The 23,647-nt window shown below is 41.6% G+C and overlaps 1 protein-coding gene across 2 annotated transcripts in view; it reads right to left on the minus strand.

Moving 5' to 3' along the window:
- The window catches only part of ARHGAP6 (Rho GTPase activating protein 6), a 331,686-nt gene that overhangs the window by 144,461 nt on the left and 163,578 nt on the right, over positions 1 to 23,647 (minus strand). Inside the window, exon 1 of one of the 2 annotated variants that reach the window (XM_060233960.1) lies at positions 22,639 to 22,892. The exons of the other annotated variant lie outside the window; for it this stretch is intronic. Within the exon in view, the coding sequence (XP_060089943.1) occupies positions 22,639 to 22,725 (87 nt within the window). The 5' untranslated portion in view covers positions 22,726 to 22,892. Of the gene's footprint in view, positions 1 to 22,638; positions 22,893 to 23,647 lie in introns of those variants that run through there. 2 annotated transcript variants of the gene reach the window in all.

Below are 23,647 nucleotides of genomic sequence, written 5' to 3' on the forward strand. Positions count from 1 at the left end.
GAGTGGGGAATCAAACCTGGTTCTCTCAGATATGAGTCTGCGCACTTAATCACTACATCAAACTGGGGAGGAGTCAAGCTGCAGAGGTACAATACAAAATATGATGAGATTGATTAGAGCAGGAGTGAAACATCTGTTGTGAGATAAGAATCCTATGCATCTGTAGTAAGAGAAGAATCCTATGTCCCTAGAAAACTTCCAACAGAGTCTGTTGTTCTGAAACTGTGAATGTACTCAAATCCAGCAATTTCATGTTGTAATCTCCCCTTGAAGCTTCTCAGTTTGAAGACTGACATACTTAAGACAGCAATCAAGTGTCCTGGTTAGCAATGGAATGTTCCTCCCATCTTCAGATTGGGATAGAAAGACACATGGATCTCCATTCCTACATGTAGTTAGGTGGCTCTGTAACTGGTTGACAGATTGCACCCAGAGAGTGCTTGTTAATGGTTCCTCATCCTCTTGGAGAGGAATGACAACTGGAGTGCCTCAAGGATCTGTCCTAGAATCTGCAAATGAAGAATTTACCATTGAAAGTACTTATATAAAACAAATGCCATTATTCCAAACAGTGGCATATTTTGTACTTTAAGGACTACTGCATTATATGCCAATTGCTTATACCAAATCTGAAATACTCAATAAAAAGCAGTACTAAGATTTTTGAAGATTAAAATGTGAACTGAAGACACAATAATAGATTTCAAAAGACAGGAAAATACAGCATTTGTCTAAAAACATATAAACTGAACTTGGTAAAGAGATCAAAGTAAATGTACAACATCAAAGTATCTGCAGGATCACCTTTCCTCCTATCCCCTGCCATGACATTGTCACTCATCTAAGCAGGGCCTTTTTCTGGTGCCATCCTGAAAATGGGCAAGATCAACAACTCCCCATACACATGAATTCTCTGAGAATGGCCTGAGGTGGTCCGTCAGGAAGCCATGGTTCTGTCACTCCACAAGCTGTATAAAACAGAATTGTTCAGATGGGCATTTTAATAAAAGTGACAGGGCTACATGATAACAGAATGGTTCATAAGGATGCTTTAACAAAGGGAATTGGTCTGTGAACTGCTACAGTTCATACTATACTGCTCTCAGTGTAATGTGTTTCTGTCTATGTAATAGCCTTTTTTGCTTTTTTCATATCATGTTTAATACTTATGCTTTATTTCATATTTTCTAGTCCTACTATATTATCTCTTAAGATATCTCCTATAGATTGCACTGACTTACATTGAATAATCCACCTTGAGTCTCAGTGAGAAAGGTGGACTATAACTTTAACGTTTTAAATCTGATATGTCTTGTTATGATTGTGTTGTACGCCGCCCTTGTGGGAAGGGTGGGCTAAAATTGAATAAATTATCAATCTAAACAGCGTAGGCCCTGTTTAGTATTTGGATGGGTGAACATTAAGGAAGTCCAAGGTTGCGAAGTATCTGTACAGAAGCACATTCAACCTATGCTGGTTGCCTGTGGCGTTCCTGATTGATTTCTAGGTGCTAGCTATGACCTTTGGAGCCCTATATGACCTATCTTCAGGACTGCCTTTCCCCATGTGTACCCCAGAGAGTACTATGTTCAGGGTCTCAAAGTCTCCTTAAAATCCCTGGACCAAAAGAAGCTCGATTGTCCACCACCAGAGGCAGAGAATTATTGGTAACAGCTTTGTGGAATGCCCTCCCTGAAAACATCAGGGCCCCGTGGGATCTGCCACAGTTCTGCAGGGCCTATAAGACTGAATTATTCAAACTCTCCTTCAGCGGTTAGGGGGAGGTGGCTATTACCTTACAGCACCGACAATTTCACTGAATGAATATAACGGAAATCAGAAACCTGCCATCTTGGACTTTTAATGAATGGATTGATGATTGTTGATATGTATGCAAATGTTTTATTATATATTCTATGTTTGATAATTGTTAATGTTTTAACTGTTGTTAGCCGCCCTGAGCCCATCAGGGGAGGGTGGGATATAAATCTGATAAATAAATATAAAATAAAATGCAATCCATCTTTCAGAATACTGTGTTCAAGAAACAGGGCACAAAAAACAGCAACATTACAATTTATCATCTTAAAAGCCAAATAATACTTCAGGAGCGAAAGAAAGACAATATTTTAGCACCTAGACCTAGATTTTTGATCTGGTTCAAACAGATGGCATTCTTCTGAGACACAGACAGAAGTTAACAGGTAGGCATTCAATTATGTTGAAGCCTAGTACAGATATAATGCTGGCTCCCAGCAAAGTTTGGCTCTTTTTCTGACTGTGTGCTCTTCCAGCCTTCCTTTTTGGCATGAACCATGGCTTTATGCTAAATGTACACAAAGAGAATCCATGGCTAATGTGAATAGTTGCTGTTCCCTCAAACTACACATAGTTTGAAGTGGTGTGCAAATTGCGGTTAAGGATATGCATCAATGCATTTGTGACATTAAATACCAAGACAGGGAAGTTGTTCCAAAGATAAAGAGGTACAGCACAGTCATAGCATACCATGACCATAGGAGCCAGACTTATGCAAAGGAAAGGCAGTATATCCAGAGCTACAATTAAGAAGATGATGATGATATTGGATTTAAATCCCGCCCTCCACTTTGAAGAGTCTCAGAGCGGCTCACAATCTCCTTTACCTTCCTCCCCCACAACAGACACCCTGTGAGGTGGGTGGGGCTGGAGAGGACTCTCACAGCAGCTGCCCTTTCAAGGACAACCTCTGCCAGAGCTATGGCTGACCCAAGGCCATGCTAGCAGGTACAAGTGGAGGAGTGGGGAATCAAACCCGGTTCTCCCAGATAAGAGTCTGCACACTTAACCACTAGACCAACCTGGCTCTCCACTTGGTTTCTGTAGAATTTTTCCAGTGAAATCTGCATCTCATAAAATAAACTGCAGATAAGACTCTAGAACAGACCTTAGGGACATGCAGGAAAAAGCAGATATGCTACACAACATTCCCACATTCAATCTACATGACAACCATAAACACTGAACTATGTAATGAGTTTATTGTGCAGGATTTATAAGGTCCTTATTTTCTTTAAGGAATGTCAGCACCATACCAAAAGTGGCCCCAGCTCACATTAGCAGCCGTAACAATGATGCTAGAGGTTTCCAGACCTTGGTTTCCAATTCTGTTGCATCTATAGAGCCCAATACTTTTGTGTCCCATCTGAGGTCTGGAAGGCCCAATTTTTAATTCTCCAGGGGCCAACAAAGGTCTGTAGCCATAAAATTTTAGGTGGGGGGGGGGGGGGCAGCAGAGAAAATTTTAGGTGGGGGTCATAATGATGTCTGACTTCGAGGACTACAAGCAGGACTTCACCTAGATCAAGAACTGCATCGGGAAGGTATGTGGCGGGGGGGGGGGGGTAACATACAAAAGAAATGGCTGAGCTTGTCTCCCTCTCGACCAATGCTGCACTTGTTCAGAGTGGCAGTGAGTGCAGTGAGCAAAGGGGGCAGATTGGAGGCCCTCCAATGGAGGGGCCATACAGATGGAAGGGGGGTTGAATGGAGTGGTCTGCCCCCCCCGGGCCCCATTATAGCGAAGGGCCTGGGCCTGAAAGACCTTCCCCTTTTTACCATCATCCTCAATTTCTCCAGCTAACTCTTTACCAACATGGCTTTCAGTAACAGAGCAGGAGATGAGAGGCTTAATTCTATCTTCAAGCCTGTTATGGCTCCTGGGCCACATTTCTTGCCAGCAGATTTGTTGAAGACCTTTCTTAAGTGGTGGGCACTGCTATTAACTGCCTTGTTACTGCAATCAATGACATGATTATAGAGCCCTGGCTCCAGGCTACTGTGCCTTTCTCCATGCTCAATTTTACATGTAACTGTTACTGTAGTATATTATGGAGTTGTGGTGTATTGAATATGTAATGTTCTTGGGGTGGTCTGTGAAAAGTTATGTTGTTTCTTACAGTGGGGATGGTGGCTGCCTGGGAATGTAAGGGCCTTCCTCTCATTCCATTCCACCATCTGGAGATGGATGCTGGGAATAGCTTCCACTTCTCAGGAGCTAAGGAGATGTGTACCCTTTGAACAGCTGTGTGTTAGAAGGCAGGGGGGTGGGGAGCCCATGTTTCCTTGAATTACTTAATGGTGCCTGTGATTCTTACTTGAACTTCTGGCAAGGCCTCCATAAAGGGAGGGTCTGAACTTGTATCAATAAAGCTTCCAGGGCCAGACCTAGACTGTTGGCAAGGCGAACTACTTGCATTCTCCCCCCCCTCCGCACACCGCTAACCGATTCCATTCCATTGGCCCATAGGAAAAAATTGAAGAAAGCCCCACTGCCTGTGCCTCTTGAAGATTCCAAGGCATGGGGGAATCTTTTTCCTGCTTTTGCACCCTGGGGAGCAAATCACCATTGCTTGGTTCTTCTCCACCAGGCAAAGAAATATATAACCCGCACAAAGGGCACGATTTCTGTAGCCCTTATGGACTTAAAAGCTACATTTGATTCTATACGTAGAGAGCATTTGAGGGCCATACTTTATGAGGTTTCCACTGACTTTTGTACTTAACTTAGCAATCATGTCATAATTCCACTGTTCATGTTTGTTGCGGCCTTGAGGGGTAACTGACAAAGTGCATTCCTTTGTCCTGGAGAGTGAAACAGGGTTACCTGCAGGCTCCCTTCCTATTTAATCTCTTTATTAATGATGTTGTAGGAGTCTTATCAGCCATACATTCCCCTCCCCCCGCTGTAGCTACTAGTCAGATCTCATTGCAGCAGATGCTGTCCTAACTAGATCATAGGTGGGTCTGTGTAACTTGCTAGAGGTATTTCAGAAACATTGCAAGAGAGAGTGGTGATAAATTTTGAAAAATCTAAAGTTATGGTCTTTTCAAGATCTTCTCAGTCCAAACAACTCTCCTAGAATTTGAACAATCAGCCGATTGAGTAAGTGTCTCAAGTTTCCCTGTCTTGGGCATTATTTTTCAAGCTTATCTCATGGAAAGTTTATAAAGAGTATATTCTGCTATCAGTGGCCATCTCGTCTGCTGCTTCCCCCCCTTTCCTGGGGGCCAGTAAGTCCCTGCAGCAATTCAAGCCTTTAGGGCTACAGTGCTGTTCCAGCTTTTATATGGTGTGGCTGTTTGGATTACTGGAGTGGATAGTTCTATTGATTTAACTTTAGAGGTTTTTCTTTGGAAAATTACGGGAGTTCCTTGTTGGGTGTGTTGCCTCTGTGGCTGTCCAGCTAGAATTGGGTTTGGGATCAACTGAACACCAAGCTTGGAAAGCTGGCTTTTTGCTTTTATTTGAACTTTGTTTTCTGAAGATATTAAATTTTTTGTCTCTTTTACAGTCAGATCTTTATGTTTCTCATTCACAGTCCAATCTTCAATCCAAACTTTTTTAGGGCTGTCCCCTTTGTTCCTCCCTATTGACCCATTAGCTGCTAGATTATCCTTAAGAGCACTGGAGGCACTACCATCAATTGGCTTTTAGCAGGTATCTTAAAAATATGAACATATAAAGCTGCCTTATACTGAATCAGACCCTCAGTCCATCAAAGTCAGTATTGCCTACTCAGACCAGCAGCGGCTCTCCAGGGTCTCAAGCTGAAGTTTTTCATGCCTACTTGCCTGGACTCTTTTTAGTTGGAGATGCCAGTGATTGAACCTGGTGTGAGAAAAAACCCCTGAAAGAACTTCGTAGTCACCAACTTGGTTGCCAGAGCACCTGGAGAAGTAGCTCACACACATCTGGCTAGAGAGTGTGAGTAAACCTATCCAGGAGCGAAAGGTACTTATGCAGTACTAGCAGCCATAACGCTACGAAGGCACTCGAGACCGGTACAAGAGTGCCCACCAGGAGAACAGATGGTTTCCCATCGTTCTATATGATGTCCATCTCGGCCATGGAGCAGAGGAGGTTGCGCCGCCAGGAGCTATCCAGGCGAACAGTTTTGAAGCACCGACCATGGAATCCACTGTGGAGGGCTAACACCACATGCAGCTATCTCCCTACCTTGCCAGACTCCATTCCAGCGAAGTGAACGGCTCACGTACTCACCAGATGTCACCTGTGACTGCAGGCAATCGACCCACCCCAGGTGTGGACAACTGTCCAACCGCCACTGTCTTTGTCCAGCGAAACCTTGGACAAAACACTGGTGATAATAGAAGAAGAGGAAGAACATCTTCACCCAGAGCCAAGTGTCTTTTTACCGACTGGGTGTTACCTTGGATAACAATTTGGCCATTTACTGTCATCACCTCTGTCTAGTTCAAACCACTCCCATGTACCTCCACCCCAGTGATTTCCCCCAGTGGTTTCCTCTGTACTGTCACCTTGGAGCACCCCCACCCTGGTCCATTTCAACCTGAAAGTTCATCCACGTAACCAGGACCCAAGCCTGTTCATTGGTCAGTTATGGGCATCCAATTAGGTGCCATCAATGAACTTTCTATTGGCTATCGCAGTAGTCCAGCCCTTATGGTCACTGCAAAGCCTCCCCTTTTTGGGAGGTCATGCATCAGCTGACCACCTTCCTCCTCCCTCGTACCCCCCATCCCCTAAGGGCTCAAGATAGTCCTTATAACCTGTGGACTAGCTCCCCACAGGTGTGCTTCTAGCAGTATCCCAATTCTGCTGTCTAGATCTATCCCCGATTCTAAGGCCAAGTTTCGGGTCCCCTCTCCCACTTCCTCGCTCGTCGCCATTGGAGCCTTCCTTGAAGACTACGGTCAGTAAATATCATCACCCTGTTCGTCTACTCATGTGTTTCTCTATATCTCTCTCTAATTTTCTTATGACTGTATGTATGATTTCATGAGTATTTTGATCTTGTGTGTGTGTGATCTATAATTTTCTGGAATAAATTTTAATTGTTTTTATTTAAATTAATGTCCTTGGAATATTTGAGCAATAGTTTCTGGACGCAGAGCCTGTATATATAGACTCTTGTTCCTTTTAAAGTCAAGTGCCCACCTGTCAATTCCCCAACCTTGGTTTTGAGGGCATTTCGGCTTACACTGGGACCTGCTGCTTACCAAGCAGATGCTCCACCACTGAGCTCTATGCTGTACCTTGGTATTATGTCTCCTCTTTTCCTTCCATCTTCTCTTTACCCACTGTCTGTCACAAAATATCAAAGGACTTTTCCTGTGGGTTAGATGATAATGGATTTCTATCCCGCCCTATACTCTGAGTCTCAGAGCGATCACAATCTCCTTTACCTTCCCCCCTCCACAATAGGTGCCCTGTGAGGTGGGTGGGGCTGAGAGAGCTCCTACAGCAGCTGCCCTTTCAAGGACAACTCCTATGAGAGCTATGGCTGACTCAAGGCCATTCCAGCAGGTGCAAGTGGAGGAGTGGGGAATCAAACCCGGTTCTCCCAGATAAGAGTCTGCACACTTAACCACTACACCAAACTGGCTTTCCCCTCTGCTGTTTTAAGGGGTATAATTCCACAGAGTACTCAAGATACATAAAACCCCAATTCTGTGTACATGGGTCTGGGGCAAATGAAACTTTGTCCCAAATTCTCTTTCTTTGATTGTGTGTTGACTGCCCCTTAGAGAGAGCTATGTGATAGTCTCCAAGATTTCCTTGTTTTCATGCCTTTTCTACTCATTGATACCAATCCTAGTATTACTTTGGCTGTGGCTAATTTTTTTGCAACAATGACTTCTATGTGGGGAAACAGAGCATGATAATATTTTTAAAACTGGTAATGTCCAAGACCACTGAGCCACTGGATTGTTAAAGAAAGTAACATCTATATTGTACAGAAATCAAACTCTAAAATTTACTCCATATGAAACATGATCCCACATTAGCTTGAAGCTATGCAAGCTGTACAGCAATGATTGTGTGCATTGGGAACATGATTTTCACCTTGTACTTTCTTACATACTAATTATGGAATTCTCCTAAACCCAGCATAAAGGGAGACTAAGCACAGATGATCAGCCAGGGTTACAGGCACAAGCTCTGACAGAAGATGTACATGAAAGTACTTTACAGAAGGAACTCAGAGAGCGAGGGATAGAAAGACAGACATATTGAACTATTATACAAACCAAATACAATTGCATGCACACTCGCTTGGAAGTAAAGAAAAATGTGGGTCTGACTTACTATACACACCTAGAATCAAGTCACAGAAGGCATTGTATTACCCCTCACAAGAACTGGCATTTTCTCTGCAGAGTAGAGGCAATCATATCTAATACAGTCTCACACACAAACAAGAAAAAGATTTGTGTCAAAGGATCAGATTTGTGAGATACTCTGACTGAGGATCTAAGGATCTCTAAATGCAACTCAAGGAGAACCTGATAATGCATGAGTCCACAAAGTAATATGTAAAGCAAGGCAGTTTTATTTTACAGAGATGAAGAGGGCAAAAATGAAGGGAGCAGAAGTCTATGCACCTTGCATTCTCTCTCACTGATTTCTGTTTAATTTTCCCCAAGCAATTCAAACATTTTCTTGATGGACTCCAGAAAGTTAAATTAGGCACATACTGGAAAAAAAATGCTATTAATGAAACAAGTACAAAGTTCGTGTTTTGAATTTCAGCAGCTCTCACCTTCTGTTAAAAAAATTTTCTCCAGCCCACCTGCATCAAGATCCCAGTACCAGGAAAGAGGCAGGTGAAACAATTATCTATGTGCTTATTTTGCAACATTAAATTTAATAGTCTGTAAACTAATGACCTTTCATCAGCAGTTGGGTCAAGTGGTGAGTACTCTAATTCTGGTGAATACTGATAAGGCTCACTATAATCAAAAAGAAGGGAAATTATAGTTGGAAATATACTGCAACTTCCACTGCCTCTAGAACTGATCCCTTGGGTGAAATATATATCCCCTTGGAATTTCATTCCAGTTCACTGGAGGGGGGGAAACATCACAACTGAAATGTGTTTTCAATTAAACACACATGATGAGATCATAACCTGAATTTAATACCAAAACTAAATGTGCCACATCTAAATTAAAGCATTCAAACAAAAATAGACTAAATATGAACCTGAATAAAATTATAAGCATAGCCATAGTTTTCTGCCACTTCTCCCCAGTCAATTTTGTGCTGTATTTCAAAGAAGCTTAACAGTACTAACCAAATCATTGAATCTCTGCAACTGCCAAGGGAGCAGCACACATAAAGCGATTACTGGCACCCTTCTTCCATTGGTTGGCTCCACAGTTCTTACACAATAGAAGCAAATAATTTGCTTCTTAACCCTGACTAGCCATTTGAGAGAAAAAGTTACAAAATACGTTCATCTTTCTGGCAGTTTGCTAAAAGTCCCGTGCCTTTTGCTCCCATTCTCAGTTCTTCATTCTTCCATTAAGTGATTTATAAGGCACCTATAGCCTCAGCAATTAGTTGTACTTCAAATTTAGCCTTAAAAGGCATTGTTTACATTTGTGTTTCTGCAGCAGCTATGTCAAGGGTTTTAAGGATACAATACTTTCCTTCCCCTCACCCATCCAATCCCTTTTTCAAACAAAGACAAAAACCCCTTCAAAATGAACAAGAAGAAGAACAGAAGCTTTCCCGTACTAAATTCAGATTCAATATTATAAGTGGCAACATCTGCTATAAATTTATTAAGAAGCAACATGAGAATAATTTATTAGCTTAACGTTAACTTTAAAAAGTAGTGAAGCTTTGCTGGCTTTTTACAAACTTGACATATTCAGCACACACATACACACACATTTAAACAAGACCTTTTAAGGCTGCATAGTTTCTGTCTTTAAAAAAATATTCCATGAAGCAGCTGAACTTGGACTATAGTTTCTGCAGCCTTTTTTCTCTTAAGGGTGATGTTGTGCTTTGTTTCATGGAGACTTTTTCTTATATTATCCAATAAGAGGAAGGAAGGGTGATCTGGTGAAGCATTCTATAAAGGTACCTGAAACATTTCAGGATGTGAACTGAGCTGAAATGGATCAACACTTCTATAAGAGCAGCAAGTACTGAAAAGGTTTCTTGTCAGTTACTATCTACAGAGACTGAGTATGCAATCTTGAAATCAGTCCAACCAATAATGTTACATCTGACCTCACTACATGCTTCTTACTGTTAACATCAGCTGAGATCATCTGGTTCTTACTTTGGCGCCAACATATCCACAATGCAAATGACAGCAACTGCAAGAGCACTAAAGACCATATGCTCTGTATGACCTGATTCCTGCTTTACGCAAAGAACACAGGCAGTGTTTCATACTGGATACAGGTTCAGGAAAGCCAGGCTAGATAACAAATACTAGTAAGGAATAAGTCAGGAATAACTCACATTTTAGCCAGATTTGCTTTGCTAACATTATGCATTTCCAGTATAATAAATGCAAAGCCACCTGAAGTTGCCATAAGCTCCTAAAAGAATAACTGCTGTCCATAACACCACCACCCTTAAGCAACTGTGGCAGAGTTTTGCTATCGGCTAAGCTGTTTTCACAACTATGCATTGCTTGACTGCCAAAATTCCCTATGCAACATCATTCTTTATTCATTTATCATTCATTCCCTTTCCCATAGTAAAGACACAATTAGAGATTTTGTATCTGGCATCTTCAATAAGAATGATACAATAACCACAAGGTACAGAGTGGTAAAGCTGCAGCGTTGGAGTCTAACCTCTCTGCTCACTATCTGAGTTTGATCCTGGCAGAAGCTGGGTTCAGGTAGCTGGCTCAAGGTTGACTCAGCCTTCCATTCTTCTGATGTCAGTAAAATGAGTACCCAGCTTGTTGATGTGGATGACTGGGGAAGGCAATGGCAAACCAATCTGCAAAAAGTCTGACATGAAAACGTTGTGATGCAATGTTACCCCAGAGTTGGAAACCACTGGTGCATGCACAGGGGACTACCTTTACCTTTTTACAGGATTTTAGTATTTTATAATCTAGTCTTCAAATTCCTTCTTCATATAGAAATAATTATTCTCATTTACTATTAAATATAATTTTTGTCTGTATTTTTGTTTCATGTTTTACAGAAGAAACTGCAAATTTTCCATGTAGGTTGTCAAAAATGAAGGAGTAGTAAGACAACGTATCAGGTAAACAGACCACAAAGTATCCTATAATAACTTTTCTATCCCACCCATTTCCCGAAATTGGGCTCATGGTACATACAACATCTCATATCAGTACACAGAAAAGCATACAATAAATATAAACAATAAAACACGTACAATACATTTAAATTCCAGCGTTATTAGATGGCATCACACATCTCTCTGCAAGTAGCTGGAGTAGTGTGACATCATATTCCACCCTTGGGAGATTCTTATAATTAGAATAAAAAGGTGTGTGGGGAGGGACATGGAAACCACTTATCTTACTAGCTATCACTGTCCTCAACCACATGCCCTGTGGAACATCTCAGTTTTACAGGCCTTGCAGAACTGAGTCAGGTCCTGTAGGGCCGAGATCACACTAGGAAGAGAGTTCCACCTCATGGGAGCCAGGGCTGAGACTCTATGTGAAGGGTGGGATGTAAATCCAATCTCTTCTTACTGGTACCCTTTGAGAGCACACACACAACCTGTACTCCATCAGCTGCACTGGCCCCAGACTGAATACCGAATCTAGTTCAAGGTTTTGATACTCACCTTCAAAGCCCTAAATGGACTGGGACCATCATGTCCATGGGACCGCCTATCACTATATACCTCCCAGAGAACTCTATGCTCAACCAGTACCAACTTGCTGGTAGAAACTGGTCCCAGAATGGTCCAGCTTCCTTGACCAGAGTTGAAGCCTTTTCAGCCTGGTGGGGTACAGCTTCCTCTGTCAAGTGTTTGAGTGTGACCCTTGATGCTTCTTTTACTTTTGAGGCAAAGGTCACTAATTTGGCCACAATGGCATTTTTTCCATCTCTGCCAAGACCAGCAGTTGGTCTCCTACCTGTCCCCTATGGATCTAGCCACATTCATCCATGCAATGGTCATCTGTAGACTGAATTACTGCAACAGATTCAGATTCAGGTTTATTACAGTTCACGACCAGATCCAACTAACATTTATTGCAACTCACTCTACACAACGCTGCTCTTGAACTTGCTCCAGAAACTTCAACTGGTCCAGAACATGGTTGTGCGAGTTCTTTCTTTCCACCGAGTATGGTGTTATGTGAGGATATTTCATTGAAAAGAACTATGAGATGGTGTGATTGAACCAGAATGGAACAGAAAATTACAATACTGAAATCAAAATTTGGAGTAACAAACAGAAGCCTTTAAATACAGACCCACCAATAAATGGAAGTATGAAGATTTTAAAGCATCCCAAAGAAGCGGAAGTAGAACCTGCTATTTCAACATGAGAAGATAAGAGTGTTCAGTCAGTGCAGGCTGTCCTGATGGAGGAAATCTAGGCATTACTGGAAGTTAGTTGCTGAAAAGCAAGAGACCTTTTCTACCTAAGAGCCTAGCAATATTGATCAAGAGAGAAAAAGTGGAAGAACAGTGACAGAATTGGAAAAGATGCTGGGATATGAATTTACAAGCGAGAAAGATGGAGAAAAAAAGTGTAGCTCGTGTTAATACTGAGTGCCTCAGAGAATTGCACCACAGAAGAATGTCTTAATCTCTTGTCCACCATGAATGAAATGCAGAATGTGTCAAACCTGGTTTTACCCAGGTTACTTAAAAAAAAAAAAGTATACTGTTCTTATGTTACTGATGTGTTCTTGAGTTACTGATCCTTTTACAGTAATTTAGGTTGTGTAGGCCTAGATACCCCAGACTAGCCTGACCTTGACAGATCTTGGAAGATAAGCAAGGTTGGTCCTGGTCAGTATTTGGATGGAGGACTACCAAGGAAAATCAGGGTTGTGATGTGGAAGCAGGCGATGGCAAACCACCTCTGAATGTCTCTTGCTTTGAAAATCCTACAGGGTTGCCATAAACTGGGTGAGATTTGACAGCAAAATAATAACAATAACAATAATAATTATTGTTATTATTTTAAATCCACTTAGAATGGGATTAATGCTTACTACTTTTCACCATCTGGATATAAGACAGTGCTTTTAAGGGAATGGAAATTTGTACTCTGCTATGATATTGTAAGATTTTAAATATTTGTTACATTTTTATAGATAAGATATTGTTCTTGTAGGGTTAACCACTTTGAGAATTAAACCTACACATAGGGAAGTGGGGATCACATACAATAGGGCAGAGGCACAAGAGTGGCTAAAGAGTATGAACTTGGAATGCACAATGCAGAAGAGAAGAGGCATGAATATTTGAGAAAAAGAAACAATAACAGAAGCTATGGAGGTGAAGAGATGAAATCAGATCAAGGGGAAATCGGATCAAGTCAGAGCTAACAGAATAAGAGATGAAAAGACATGATGAATTTCATACCATGTTCTTATCCAACAAATTTTGCTATTAAAGTTTAGCAAGGCTCTTTATGATATCTTTTTTACAGAAATTGGCAGAATATTAATGCACAGCTGATCAAACTAAATTTCTAGTCTGAACATCTTGAATTTAAATGTTATTGTATCCAAATTACAACAAACACCAGAAACCAGTGGGAGGTATATAAACCCACCAGGTTGTGGCAACTCATTCACAGTCAACTGAGCAATTGCTTTAAATATAAGAAAGAAATGTCTCCAAAACTGAATGATACATAACCAAGCAGCCACTTGGACTATTCCAGAAATCTCTACAGCTTCAGAAACTATAACAAAGATACTAACCATTCCCCTATGTTTTATTGCATCTATGAATAATAAAGCTTGCAAAGCAGTAAAAATAAGACCACACAAGTGACCTGAAATTTTAACTCATGCATTTTGATCTCTTCCCCTTTTTCATTCCCCGTTCTCTAACATCCTGAATTATAGCTTCATCTCCTAAACAGCTTTCAATATTGTTATGTATTGGCATACATTCCTGTAACAAAGATTGCTTCTGCCTTTCAGGATCCTAGTGCTTACGCTGCAATTGGCTGTTCCCGGCAAACCAGCCAATTGTGGCTCCAAGCATGCAACTATTATATGCAAATAATAGGATTCTGGAGAGACCAATAGGGCAGTTTCCCACCGACTAATGGGCGTGTTTTGATGTTTTCCCACTGTATATATAGTTGCATCAACCCACGGCTGAACTCACTACACAACACATATCATATCTGAGAGATTCATATATTCAGCTGTAGTGTGATAGTTGTCATTCCCACAAAAACTGGCGTATTACATTAAGCACATTAAACACAGTCAGACAGCATGCTAACTAGTGACCTTCAAGCTCATCACTTATTTCCCTGACGCAGCTCGCAGAGCCAAGCTGTTTGTCCACATATTAATAGGATTTTTAAACTACAGAAAAACATACTAAGAGGCACTATCTACAAGAAAATTGGAATTCAATACATGGAAGAGATTAGTCATACTATTTTCCTGTGAACATGGCTTACAATGTGATTAGGTTTTAATGTAAGTAGAACTAAAGTAGTGAAGGAACATGAAAAACACACTCAAGTCATAGTGGGATGAAAGTATTTTCCAACGTCAAGAGCAAATAGTTGCAAACATGATTTAAAGGACATCTTTGAAGTCACACTAACAAAACAGTACACCAACTGTAAATCAAATGTTCCTTGAATAGACAAAAATGTGTGTAGTATAAATGCGTACTACTTGTTCCAAGCTACATTTTTCTTCACTGCCCACAGGAGTAAATACATGATCAGTTTGGTTTTTCCCAGTATCTTTATGTAGAACCTCTGGAAAAACTGAAACACCTTATTCACAAAATATGTTTCACATTCTGTTGCAGCATGAAAGGTCCATACAAAGTGTGTAGCATCCACCTGTATACCTGGAATCATCTCAGGCCAAGTTAAACTAGCACTGAAAAGCAATTGGAATGGCCACCCTCATTGACTCCTTTTTCAGTTTAAAATAGGGTTATTGATTAATAATAATGAAAGTGGTTTTCTGTTTATGCAGTGCAATTTCCATGCTCAATTTTTAACAGCTTGAGGCGAGGACAGATGTATTCAAAGTCATTTTTCAAGCTTGAGGCAGGTAAATATGTCAAAAATGGCAATGTCAGCTATTGCTTGCCTTGATTTTTTTTCCCCTTTAAATGTGAAACCTGAACATATTTTTGGTTGTATGTGCACATATATGCATCCAAAGAGATCCACATTTAATAGTGTAAATATCAGATTTACACATTGTATAGTATAAACTTATGATTTATGTTGGTTACAGTATTAAAAATGACGGCAAATACAACTGACAGAAATACTGGCTGCTACACCATTATTTGCAAGTGGCTAAAAGACAGCATAATGACACCAAGATTTGAAGGATATTTTGCTAGGCAATACTATTATCCCAACCCCCAGCCATGACCCGACTAATTCTGGCTAGCCCAGCCTTATCAGATATCAGAAGCTAAGCAGGGCCAGCTAATATCTGGATGGGAGACCTCCAAGAAATACCAGGGGTTGTGATGTGAAGGCAGGCAATGGCAAGCCTTGCTTGGTGATTCTTTGCCTTACTTCTTCTTACAGTCTTTTTAAGCATGGTCTTCTCTCCGAACTTACAGGGCCTGCTTCTTTCTGTTTACTCATTCCGCTTCCCTCTTGGGGATACTACGGTTGGGTTCTACATGGATTAATTGTGGGTGGGCTATACCTAGTTTAAGCAGGATTACTTCCACTAGGAATTGTTCTAATTGCTTACTAATTACTCATTCCCAAATCTGTGCAGTTCATAAACTTTTAATACACATTTATTGCATTGCCTTTTAATTGGTTTTATTTCCCTTTCTTTCTTGATGAATATTCAATGAAGATCAAATCCAGTCCTATTAAACATTGCCTTCCCTATCTGTTTCCCCCTCCTACTTTCTAGCCCATGCCTATTTATAACAAAGATTTAAAAAGATTACTGGGGTACAGGTCTGGGTCGTCCACATGTGGGAATACCAGCGTACCCTTGACACAGATGTCCTTGCGATTAACATTATAGAGCAAATGTTTTATGCTGTTTGTCACTTTGACCAGCAGCCACATTCCTGTCAACGGACTTCCTTAAAGTCTGACATGTATGGATGTTTATTGAGGATGCATATTGATCAGGTTTTATTTTGTTGTTGATTGATACACTGGGGTGTTAATTGGAAGATTTTTGTATTGTGAAAATACAGTTTTAATAAATAGTGTGTTCATTGAGAATTTTACTTGATCAGTCATTCAAAAAGGGAATTCTATGTGTCTGTCTTGTACATAAATTGACTTATGGCACTTGTCGCTAAAACATGTTTGGTCCAGTTTTAGAATCAATATATCTAATTGTCGATGAGGCCAGATCTGTGAATACTGGAGTCCAGAGTCTGCAGTCAAAAAGAGAAAAAGACAGATCTTTAAAAGACTGACAGAAAATCTGAAATCTAAAATAAAATACACTGGGAGGTTGCCCCCACCCCCCAAAAAAAGATAGAAAGAGTACCTGCAGTTTTAAGAAACTAGAATAGTATTGCCAGAGTTCAAGCCTCAGTTTCTGTCAGTAAATGGCAGGAGAAGGGTCAGGGCCCTTTCCAGGACAGTTTTGACCTTTGATGGAAAACTCTTTGCACTCAGGCCTAGCAGCAACTCAATAGCATTGGATTTACAAGACTCAGCCAGACCCAGCTGCTTGCTACTGTCAACAGCAACCAACCTGCAAAATGCAGTATGGTGAAGTGGTCTGAGGTTTGAATCAGGATCTGGGAAAGCCAAAGTTGAATCCTCATTTTCCCTTGGAAACTCACTGGGTAAATTCTGGCCACTTACACTCTCAACCTAGCCTACCTCACAGGGTTGATGTGAGGATAAAGTGGACAAAAGGAGAATGATGTAAATGGCTTTGGATTTCCACTGACGGAAAAGAAGAGTATAAATGAAATAAATAATAAATGTAGCTGAAGATGGGGGAAACAGATGAAAGGTAGACTGGCTGGGGTGGGAAGGAAAGAAGGAAACAAAGAAAGGGGAGAGGCTATTGAGCTTTCAGGAAAAGAGAAGAAGAAATGGGGGAGGAATGTCCTCTGCAAGTTCTGGTCAGCCCCCCATTCACAACTTTTTCCAATCAGGGAGATTTATATTCATTTATTATTTGGATTTTTAGGCCACCCTTCCCTGCAAGCAGGGCTTGGGGGGCTCACATCAGAGTAACACACAATAATCTGAATTGTTAGTTTAAAGGTAAAAGGTAAAGGTAATCCTGTGCAAGCACCGGATTGTCACCAACCCATGGGGTAATGTCACATCACAACGTTTTCATGGCAAACTTTTATGGGGTGGTTTGCCATTGCCTTTCCCAGTCATCTACACTTTACCCCCAGCAAGCTGGGTACTCATTTTACTGAACTCAGAAAGATGGAAGGCTAAATCAACCTTGAGCCAGCTATCTGAACCCAGCTTCTGCCGGGATGGAACTCAGGTCGTGATTAGATCAATGTTAAAACACAATACAGTTCAATATGAAATAGTTCCAAGATGACAAATAATTTGAATTGAAATTGAAGCTTCCCCAGGCCTATAAAGGGCAGATAAACAGGATGGGAAACCTGACAGTGCCAGATAGCTTGCTGTTCCATCACTGTCCTAAGCCAAAGGCCTGGTGGAACATCTCTTCCTTACAGGCCCTCTGGAAAGGTAATACATCCTGCAGGGTATGGATGTTCTCCAGTAGAGAGTTCCACCAGGCAGAGGCTAGGGCTGAGAAGGCCCTGGTTGAGGACAGCCAGATCACTCTCATGCCAGGGACCACCCAGGAAATCTTTAGTACTGAGCATATCACTTTATTGTGACTTGGCACCCCAAAGGTGTGCAGATTCCTGAACACGAAGGCCCTTAAAGGTCAGAACCAACACCCTGAATTTGATCTGGTGTTCTACATGAAGCCAGTGCAGCACAGGCTGAATGTGTGCGTATCAGGAATCGCTTGGCTGTGTTCTGGACCAGCCGGAGTTTCCAGGTCAGCCTCAAGGGATGGCCCATGTACAGCGAGTTACAGTGGTCTATCCTGGAAGTGACCATTCTGTGGGGATGACTATGGCTAGGTCAGAGTGGGACACGTTTGTGATCTGGGCCTGCACTGACAGGTTGGCATCCAGAGTCACACTCAGGCTCCTGATGGTTGGTGCCAGTGACAGGGGGACTCGGACAAGGGTCAGGAGTTGGCTACCCAACCATGGCCCACCCCCACTCCGCTACAGAAACTCTGTCTTATCTGGGTTCAGGTTCAACCAACTCTGCTTTAGCCATCCAACCATGGCCTTCAGACTCTTGGCAAGATTCACAGGGATGATATCAGGCTTGCCATCCATCAACAGAAATAGCTGAGTGTCTTCAGCGTACTGATGGCACCTTATCTCGAAACTCCGTGCCAGCTGGGCAACAGGGCACATGTAGAGGTTGAACAACATCAGGAAAAGGAGTGCTCCCTGAGGAACCCACATACTAGTGGGTGCCTTAGAAACACTTCCTCTTCCAATGCTGCTCTCTGTCCCTGAACATGGAGAAATGAGGTAAGCCATTGCAAGGCTATCCTATGAATTCTAATGTTGGCAAGGCAGTGAGTCAAAATATCATAATCTGTGTTGAATGCTGCTGTAAGATCAAGAAGTATCAGCAACACCAACCCGCCTCAATCCAGCTGCCGCATGTACTGCATGTCTCCTAGCATTCTAATGCAAATTCCTTGACCAGTATTTTTATCCTTTGTGGCAACCACTATATCAAAATAGATATTGTACTTGATTGGTCTCCCATTAAGGCACCGCTGTTAAGTATTTTTCAACTGCCACCATCATAACAAGACTTACACAACTGACAGTACCTAGCATATTCAAGCACTCCTTAGAACATGTCATCAGTCTTATTTTAAAAATTCTTTTTAAAGGGTATATTCAATTATGTGCATCTAGCTTTGGCCTCCTACATATCCCCAAAGCAGTTCATATTGTGATAAAACTTCTATTACTAATGACATAAAACTCCAAATATAGCAGCCCTGCAAAAGGTGAAAACATGTCACCAGATAACTGTCAAACTATTAAATGAAATAAAATAGATTAGTCACATCAAAACATCTGCATGTCTTGCAACACTGCCAAGAGTCATGCTGAAGTCTAATTCGCATTTCCTCTGTGCAAACATTTTATTTGAAGCTTAATAATAAATATGAAACTCTAAATATTTTGTAATAGTGTTACAGTACACGCCTCATATTTCCCATAAGAATTAGCTTGAGTAATACTGCAGGATGGTTGCCCTGTTTGCTCAAAGAACTAGTTTGACATCAGCAAGGCTGTGCTACATCAGAATAGAGATGTAAACTTGCAGTTTGTTCTGGAATACTGTGTTCATTTGATTAATGCAACTGGAAAAAAAAACACCTTCCTCAGTAATTTATCTCACTTCTTAAACATGCACAAAGTATTACGCAAATTAAATATATCTACAACTATAAGGACTAGAAATTGTTAAGAAAAAAGAGTCTGTATACCTGAGCATGTTTTATATATATAAGACATGCACATGTATACAGACTTTTTTTTCTTAAAGAACAATTTCTAGCTCTTATAGTTGTAGATATATTTAATTTAATGAGCGTTAGTCATATTGTACATGGACTGAATGAATAACTTCTCCTGGTAAACCTCCTCAGATTACATGTGTAACTTAACTTAATATTAATAGTTTTGCTGGAGCAGACTTCATGATGGCATCAGTCTGTGAAAGATTTACATTTTCAGAAGACAGTGGAATAGCAGTAATACACTTAAAAGGGCTTGCTGAATCAGGGGCTTATATGTTTCTTTGGAGTTGTTTTATTTTCAGGTTTCACCACGCAGCAAAATTCTCCAGATAGGTGCAATACAATAATGAACTGTCTGCCCATGCTGCCTTGAAAGAGGCTGAGCTCTTCTAAAGTACTGCAAAAATATTCTTTATTATGGTTAACAGTTAAGAAAAAGGAATATGCTTGTGACTAAACAAAAGACAAAGAAATAAACCACTATGCTTTCAAACTTCTATGCCTCTTAAACAATACTGCAAGCAAGCACATCTATTGGGTTTAGAGTTTCCCAGCTTCCTACAGCTATCATGGCAATTTCTTTAAAGCTTTTAACCTGGCCAGGTTTTGAAAAGTCATCTCATTTTAGTCTCCAGAAGGTCCATAAAAGTGAAGTTTCCATATGTGTAGCACACCCACCCACCAATGATTTGACACTAAGTACCAGTTTAAAACACTATATTCACCGAAGAAACCTGTTGAGAAAAATGGGGAAATGAGGAAGAGAGTTATCATTGTCCTCTGCTTTGCGTCATCCTTGCAAAATTCTGAGAAGTAGTTTGGGCTGAGAGGGAATAACTGGCCTAAAGTCACCCAGTCAGCTTCCATGACACATGTGGGGATTCAAATCTGGGTCTCCCATACCCTAGTCTAATACTGTTCTAGTATTCTCTTGTGGAGAAAAATACATTGCATCAGAATCTACTTACAAATACACCATAAAAATAACCACAGTGAAAATGTGCTGAAAGGAACTAGAAGTTACAGCATCAGTCTCACAATTCAAGGTCAAATTAAACTGAGACCCACCTCTCAAAGCTGTGAACTGAATTCTAATACAGATTTAAAATGTTGGACTGATTATCTTTAATTTTTCTTTCAATGGACATTAGTTATAATCATACCACTAGAGATAGCAACAAATTTTACATGCTTTTTAAATTGCTTTAATATTTACATATGGCTTCTAGGGACCAAACTAAGCAGAGATAAGGCAGCTGGGCTTTTGGAAACCCAAGTACACAGGCTATGCAGAATACTAGAAAGGAAGTGCTTTCTCAACTGCTCTGCTCCCTGAAACAAAAATATCCATAATCATACAAAAGCCTAAGAACTGAGCTCCTTATTGACAATACTTTCAAGTATCAGTGATTCATCTTTCCATTTAGTGAGATTAGAAAAGAACAAAATATCAAAGCAACTATGATGCAAGTCTCCTCATTATCTTTAAAGCCCATTATACAGCAAGGTCTCAGCTCCAGCAGGCATGATTCAATTAGACATTAGATCTCTGCAGTGCTGCATTTGGACACCAGAGATTCAGAAGTATGTTTAAATGTCATATAGAGCCAATATGGCCATAGTGCAATAGAATATCTTTGCTCCCTTTTTGCAAAAAATACAATTCCTGTCAAGATATCTGGAACTTTCCTGTAAAGACACACACACCCCAGGCTATTACAGGGTTGAAGTAGTTGGTTTGGTGCATTTGTTGTGAGAAAAAACCTTGCTATATCTTAAGGCTATTTGTTTATTGTATGTCACAGCTCAGTCAACCAATAGATTTGCTTTATACTGGGATCTCTCAACTGCAAGTGTGGGAGCCAATGGCATCTAGAAAGCATACTGTGCTTAAACCTGGGGCAAATTCCATACCTCAGAAGGGGTTCATCAGTCAAGGTATAATCTGTGCAAGATAATAGCAAATTTGCTGTCAGGACCATAATGCATTTTTCATATAAATTGTCATCTATCTTTTAAAAAACTAAGTATGCACTTAAAATCAAAGACCTAAATTTATATTAGCAAATGTCTTCCTAGCAGAGTTTGAAGTGTTTCTAAGGCTTAAGACCTAGCTCCTTTCATCATTTCAACCAAACCTGTAAAAAGGTTCTATTACAGAGCAAGCAGAATTGGGGGCATTCCATTTCGCAACTACAAATTCAGCAATCCACTACTGATCCACTCCCATCTATACCTAACAAGCTACTCCACAGCACAACACGTTGGAGTTACTTCGGTAAGATCAATTCACACAACCTTATTGAATGCTAGTTAGGAAGATAACACAACTGATCTAGAGCACAACTTTAAACAATCCAGATCAGGAAGGTTTGGGAGTACTGTGCAAGGAAACAGCATTTGCTCATGATACATAATTCAGCCAAGCCTTTTTATCAAGAGCACCATACAATCCAGAAGAGGAAACAAAACAATGTGCTGTATGCACAACAAAGGTCTGGGCTTATCCTTAAACACACACGGGAGAAACGACAAAACCATCGGAAACAAGTACCCCTTGAAGGGTGGTGTTACATCACACAAATGTTTTCTATCTCCCCTTTCTTCCAAACTGGAGTTCTTCAGCCGCTGCCAGTCTGAGAAGACAATACTGACTTTGATGGGCCAAGGGTCTGATTCAGTATAAGGCAGCTTCATATGTTCAGCACTTCTAGAAACACAAGCCTTCCACCCAACTTAATCCCAAATGTGTGGGTCTGGTACTGATTGGAAGAAAACAGCCTACAAGTCCCAAATAAGGCTATTGCCCATAGTAGCCACAGCATATCACCCCCTCCTTAAGGAACACTTTCTGTGGGGCTGAACCCTGTCATCAGGAGTCTCTCTCATTGTGACCCCAGTTCTAACACAACCCCTCAGAAGCACAGCAACGCGGCTGCCACTGAGGGGGGGGGGGCGAACACCGCCCTTCTCTGCCCTACTCAACCCTTAACTCCCCCCCCCTCCCCGTCTCAGACAGAGGCCAGGTAAGACTTCTTCAGCACGATGCACCCCCACACCCCGGAGACCAAGAAGGGGCGCTCACCGCATAGTAAAGCGACGGTTTCACGTTCAACACTGAGTCTCCCATGGCTGGCGGGGAGCCCCCCAGCTCTGCCCGGCGTTGCAGCATGGCTAACAGGACGTCGCCTTTCTCCCGCCACGCTTCGAGCGCCTCCAAGACCGCAATAGTCGCGGCATCATCCACCTCCGCCCCACAGAGAGCCTCCGAAACTTCTCTCCCCGAAGCCGGGAGCGGGACGGAGCTGCAGCGGCAGCTGTTGCAAGCCGGTGGGAGGGGCGTGCGCGACGCCTCGGCCCTCCCTCTCCGCCGCCAGTCACCGCAGTTCGCCGGAGAAGCGGGTGAGAGCTTCAACGTGGCCGGCCCTGCCGCAACAACAGCTGGAGTCAGGACTCGGCTGGCTCCTCTTCGTCGTGACAGCCCAAAGGCGCCGCTTTCTCCCTTCAGTCGTCGGGCGGGGGGGGGGGGAGCGCTTTCTCCTTGGGCGCCGCACAGATTTGTAACTTGCCCCTCCCTCCACCTTTAAGATCCCAAGCCCTACATCACGCAGACATGACGATTTTATTTCTGAAACGAGCAATATGTACAGTAAGGGGCTCGCGACCCACTCCTGGTGAAGTAGATCTTTCCCTTTCTTTCTCACCCACCCATTCCAGGTGTGGAGTGGAGACAAGGCCTTCCCACCCTACTCACACCCTCAAGCACCACCTTGGGCAGAGTGGAAGACAAAGGTACTTGGTGGCTCTACCTACCTGACAGCCCAAGGAAATGACTATATTTTAACTGAGGCCAGGAACAAGTTTGAAGCCCCAAACTGTATAATGCCATCATTATCATGCTTATTGTATCACTTTAGAAAGAAAAGGGTGTGGAAAGTTTTTTTAAGGTTTTGCAACTCATGAAATTGCATGAATGGCCTTTGGATAAGGGAAAGAAGGGGCACCTTTATATGAAATTGGATTAATTGCTATGCTGGGGTCTTAGATGATGCAACTGCTAAGAAATGGTTGTGAAACAAGACTGCAGCTTTTTC

Source organism: Heteronotia binoei, chromosome 3 (genome assembly GCF_032191835.1).
Source record: "Heteronotia binoei isolate CCM8104 ecotype False Entrance Well chromosome 3, APGP_CSIRO_Hbin_v1, whole genome shotgun sequence".
Taxonomy (NCBI): Eukaryota; Metazoa; Chordata; class Lepidosauria; order Squamata; family Gekkonidae; genus Heteronotia; species Heteronotia binoei.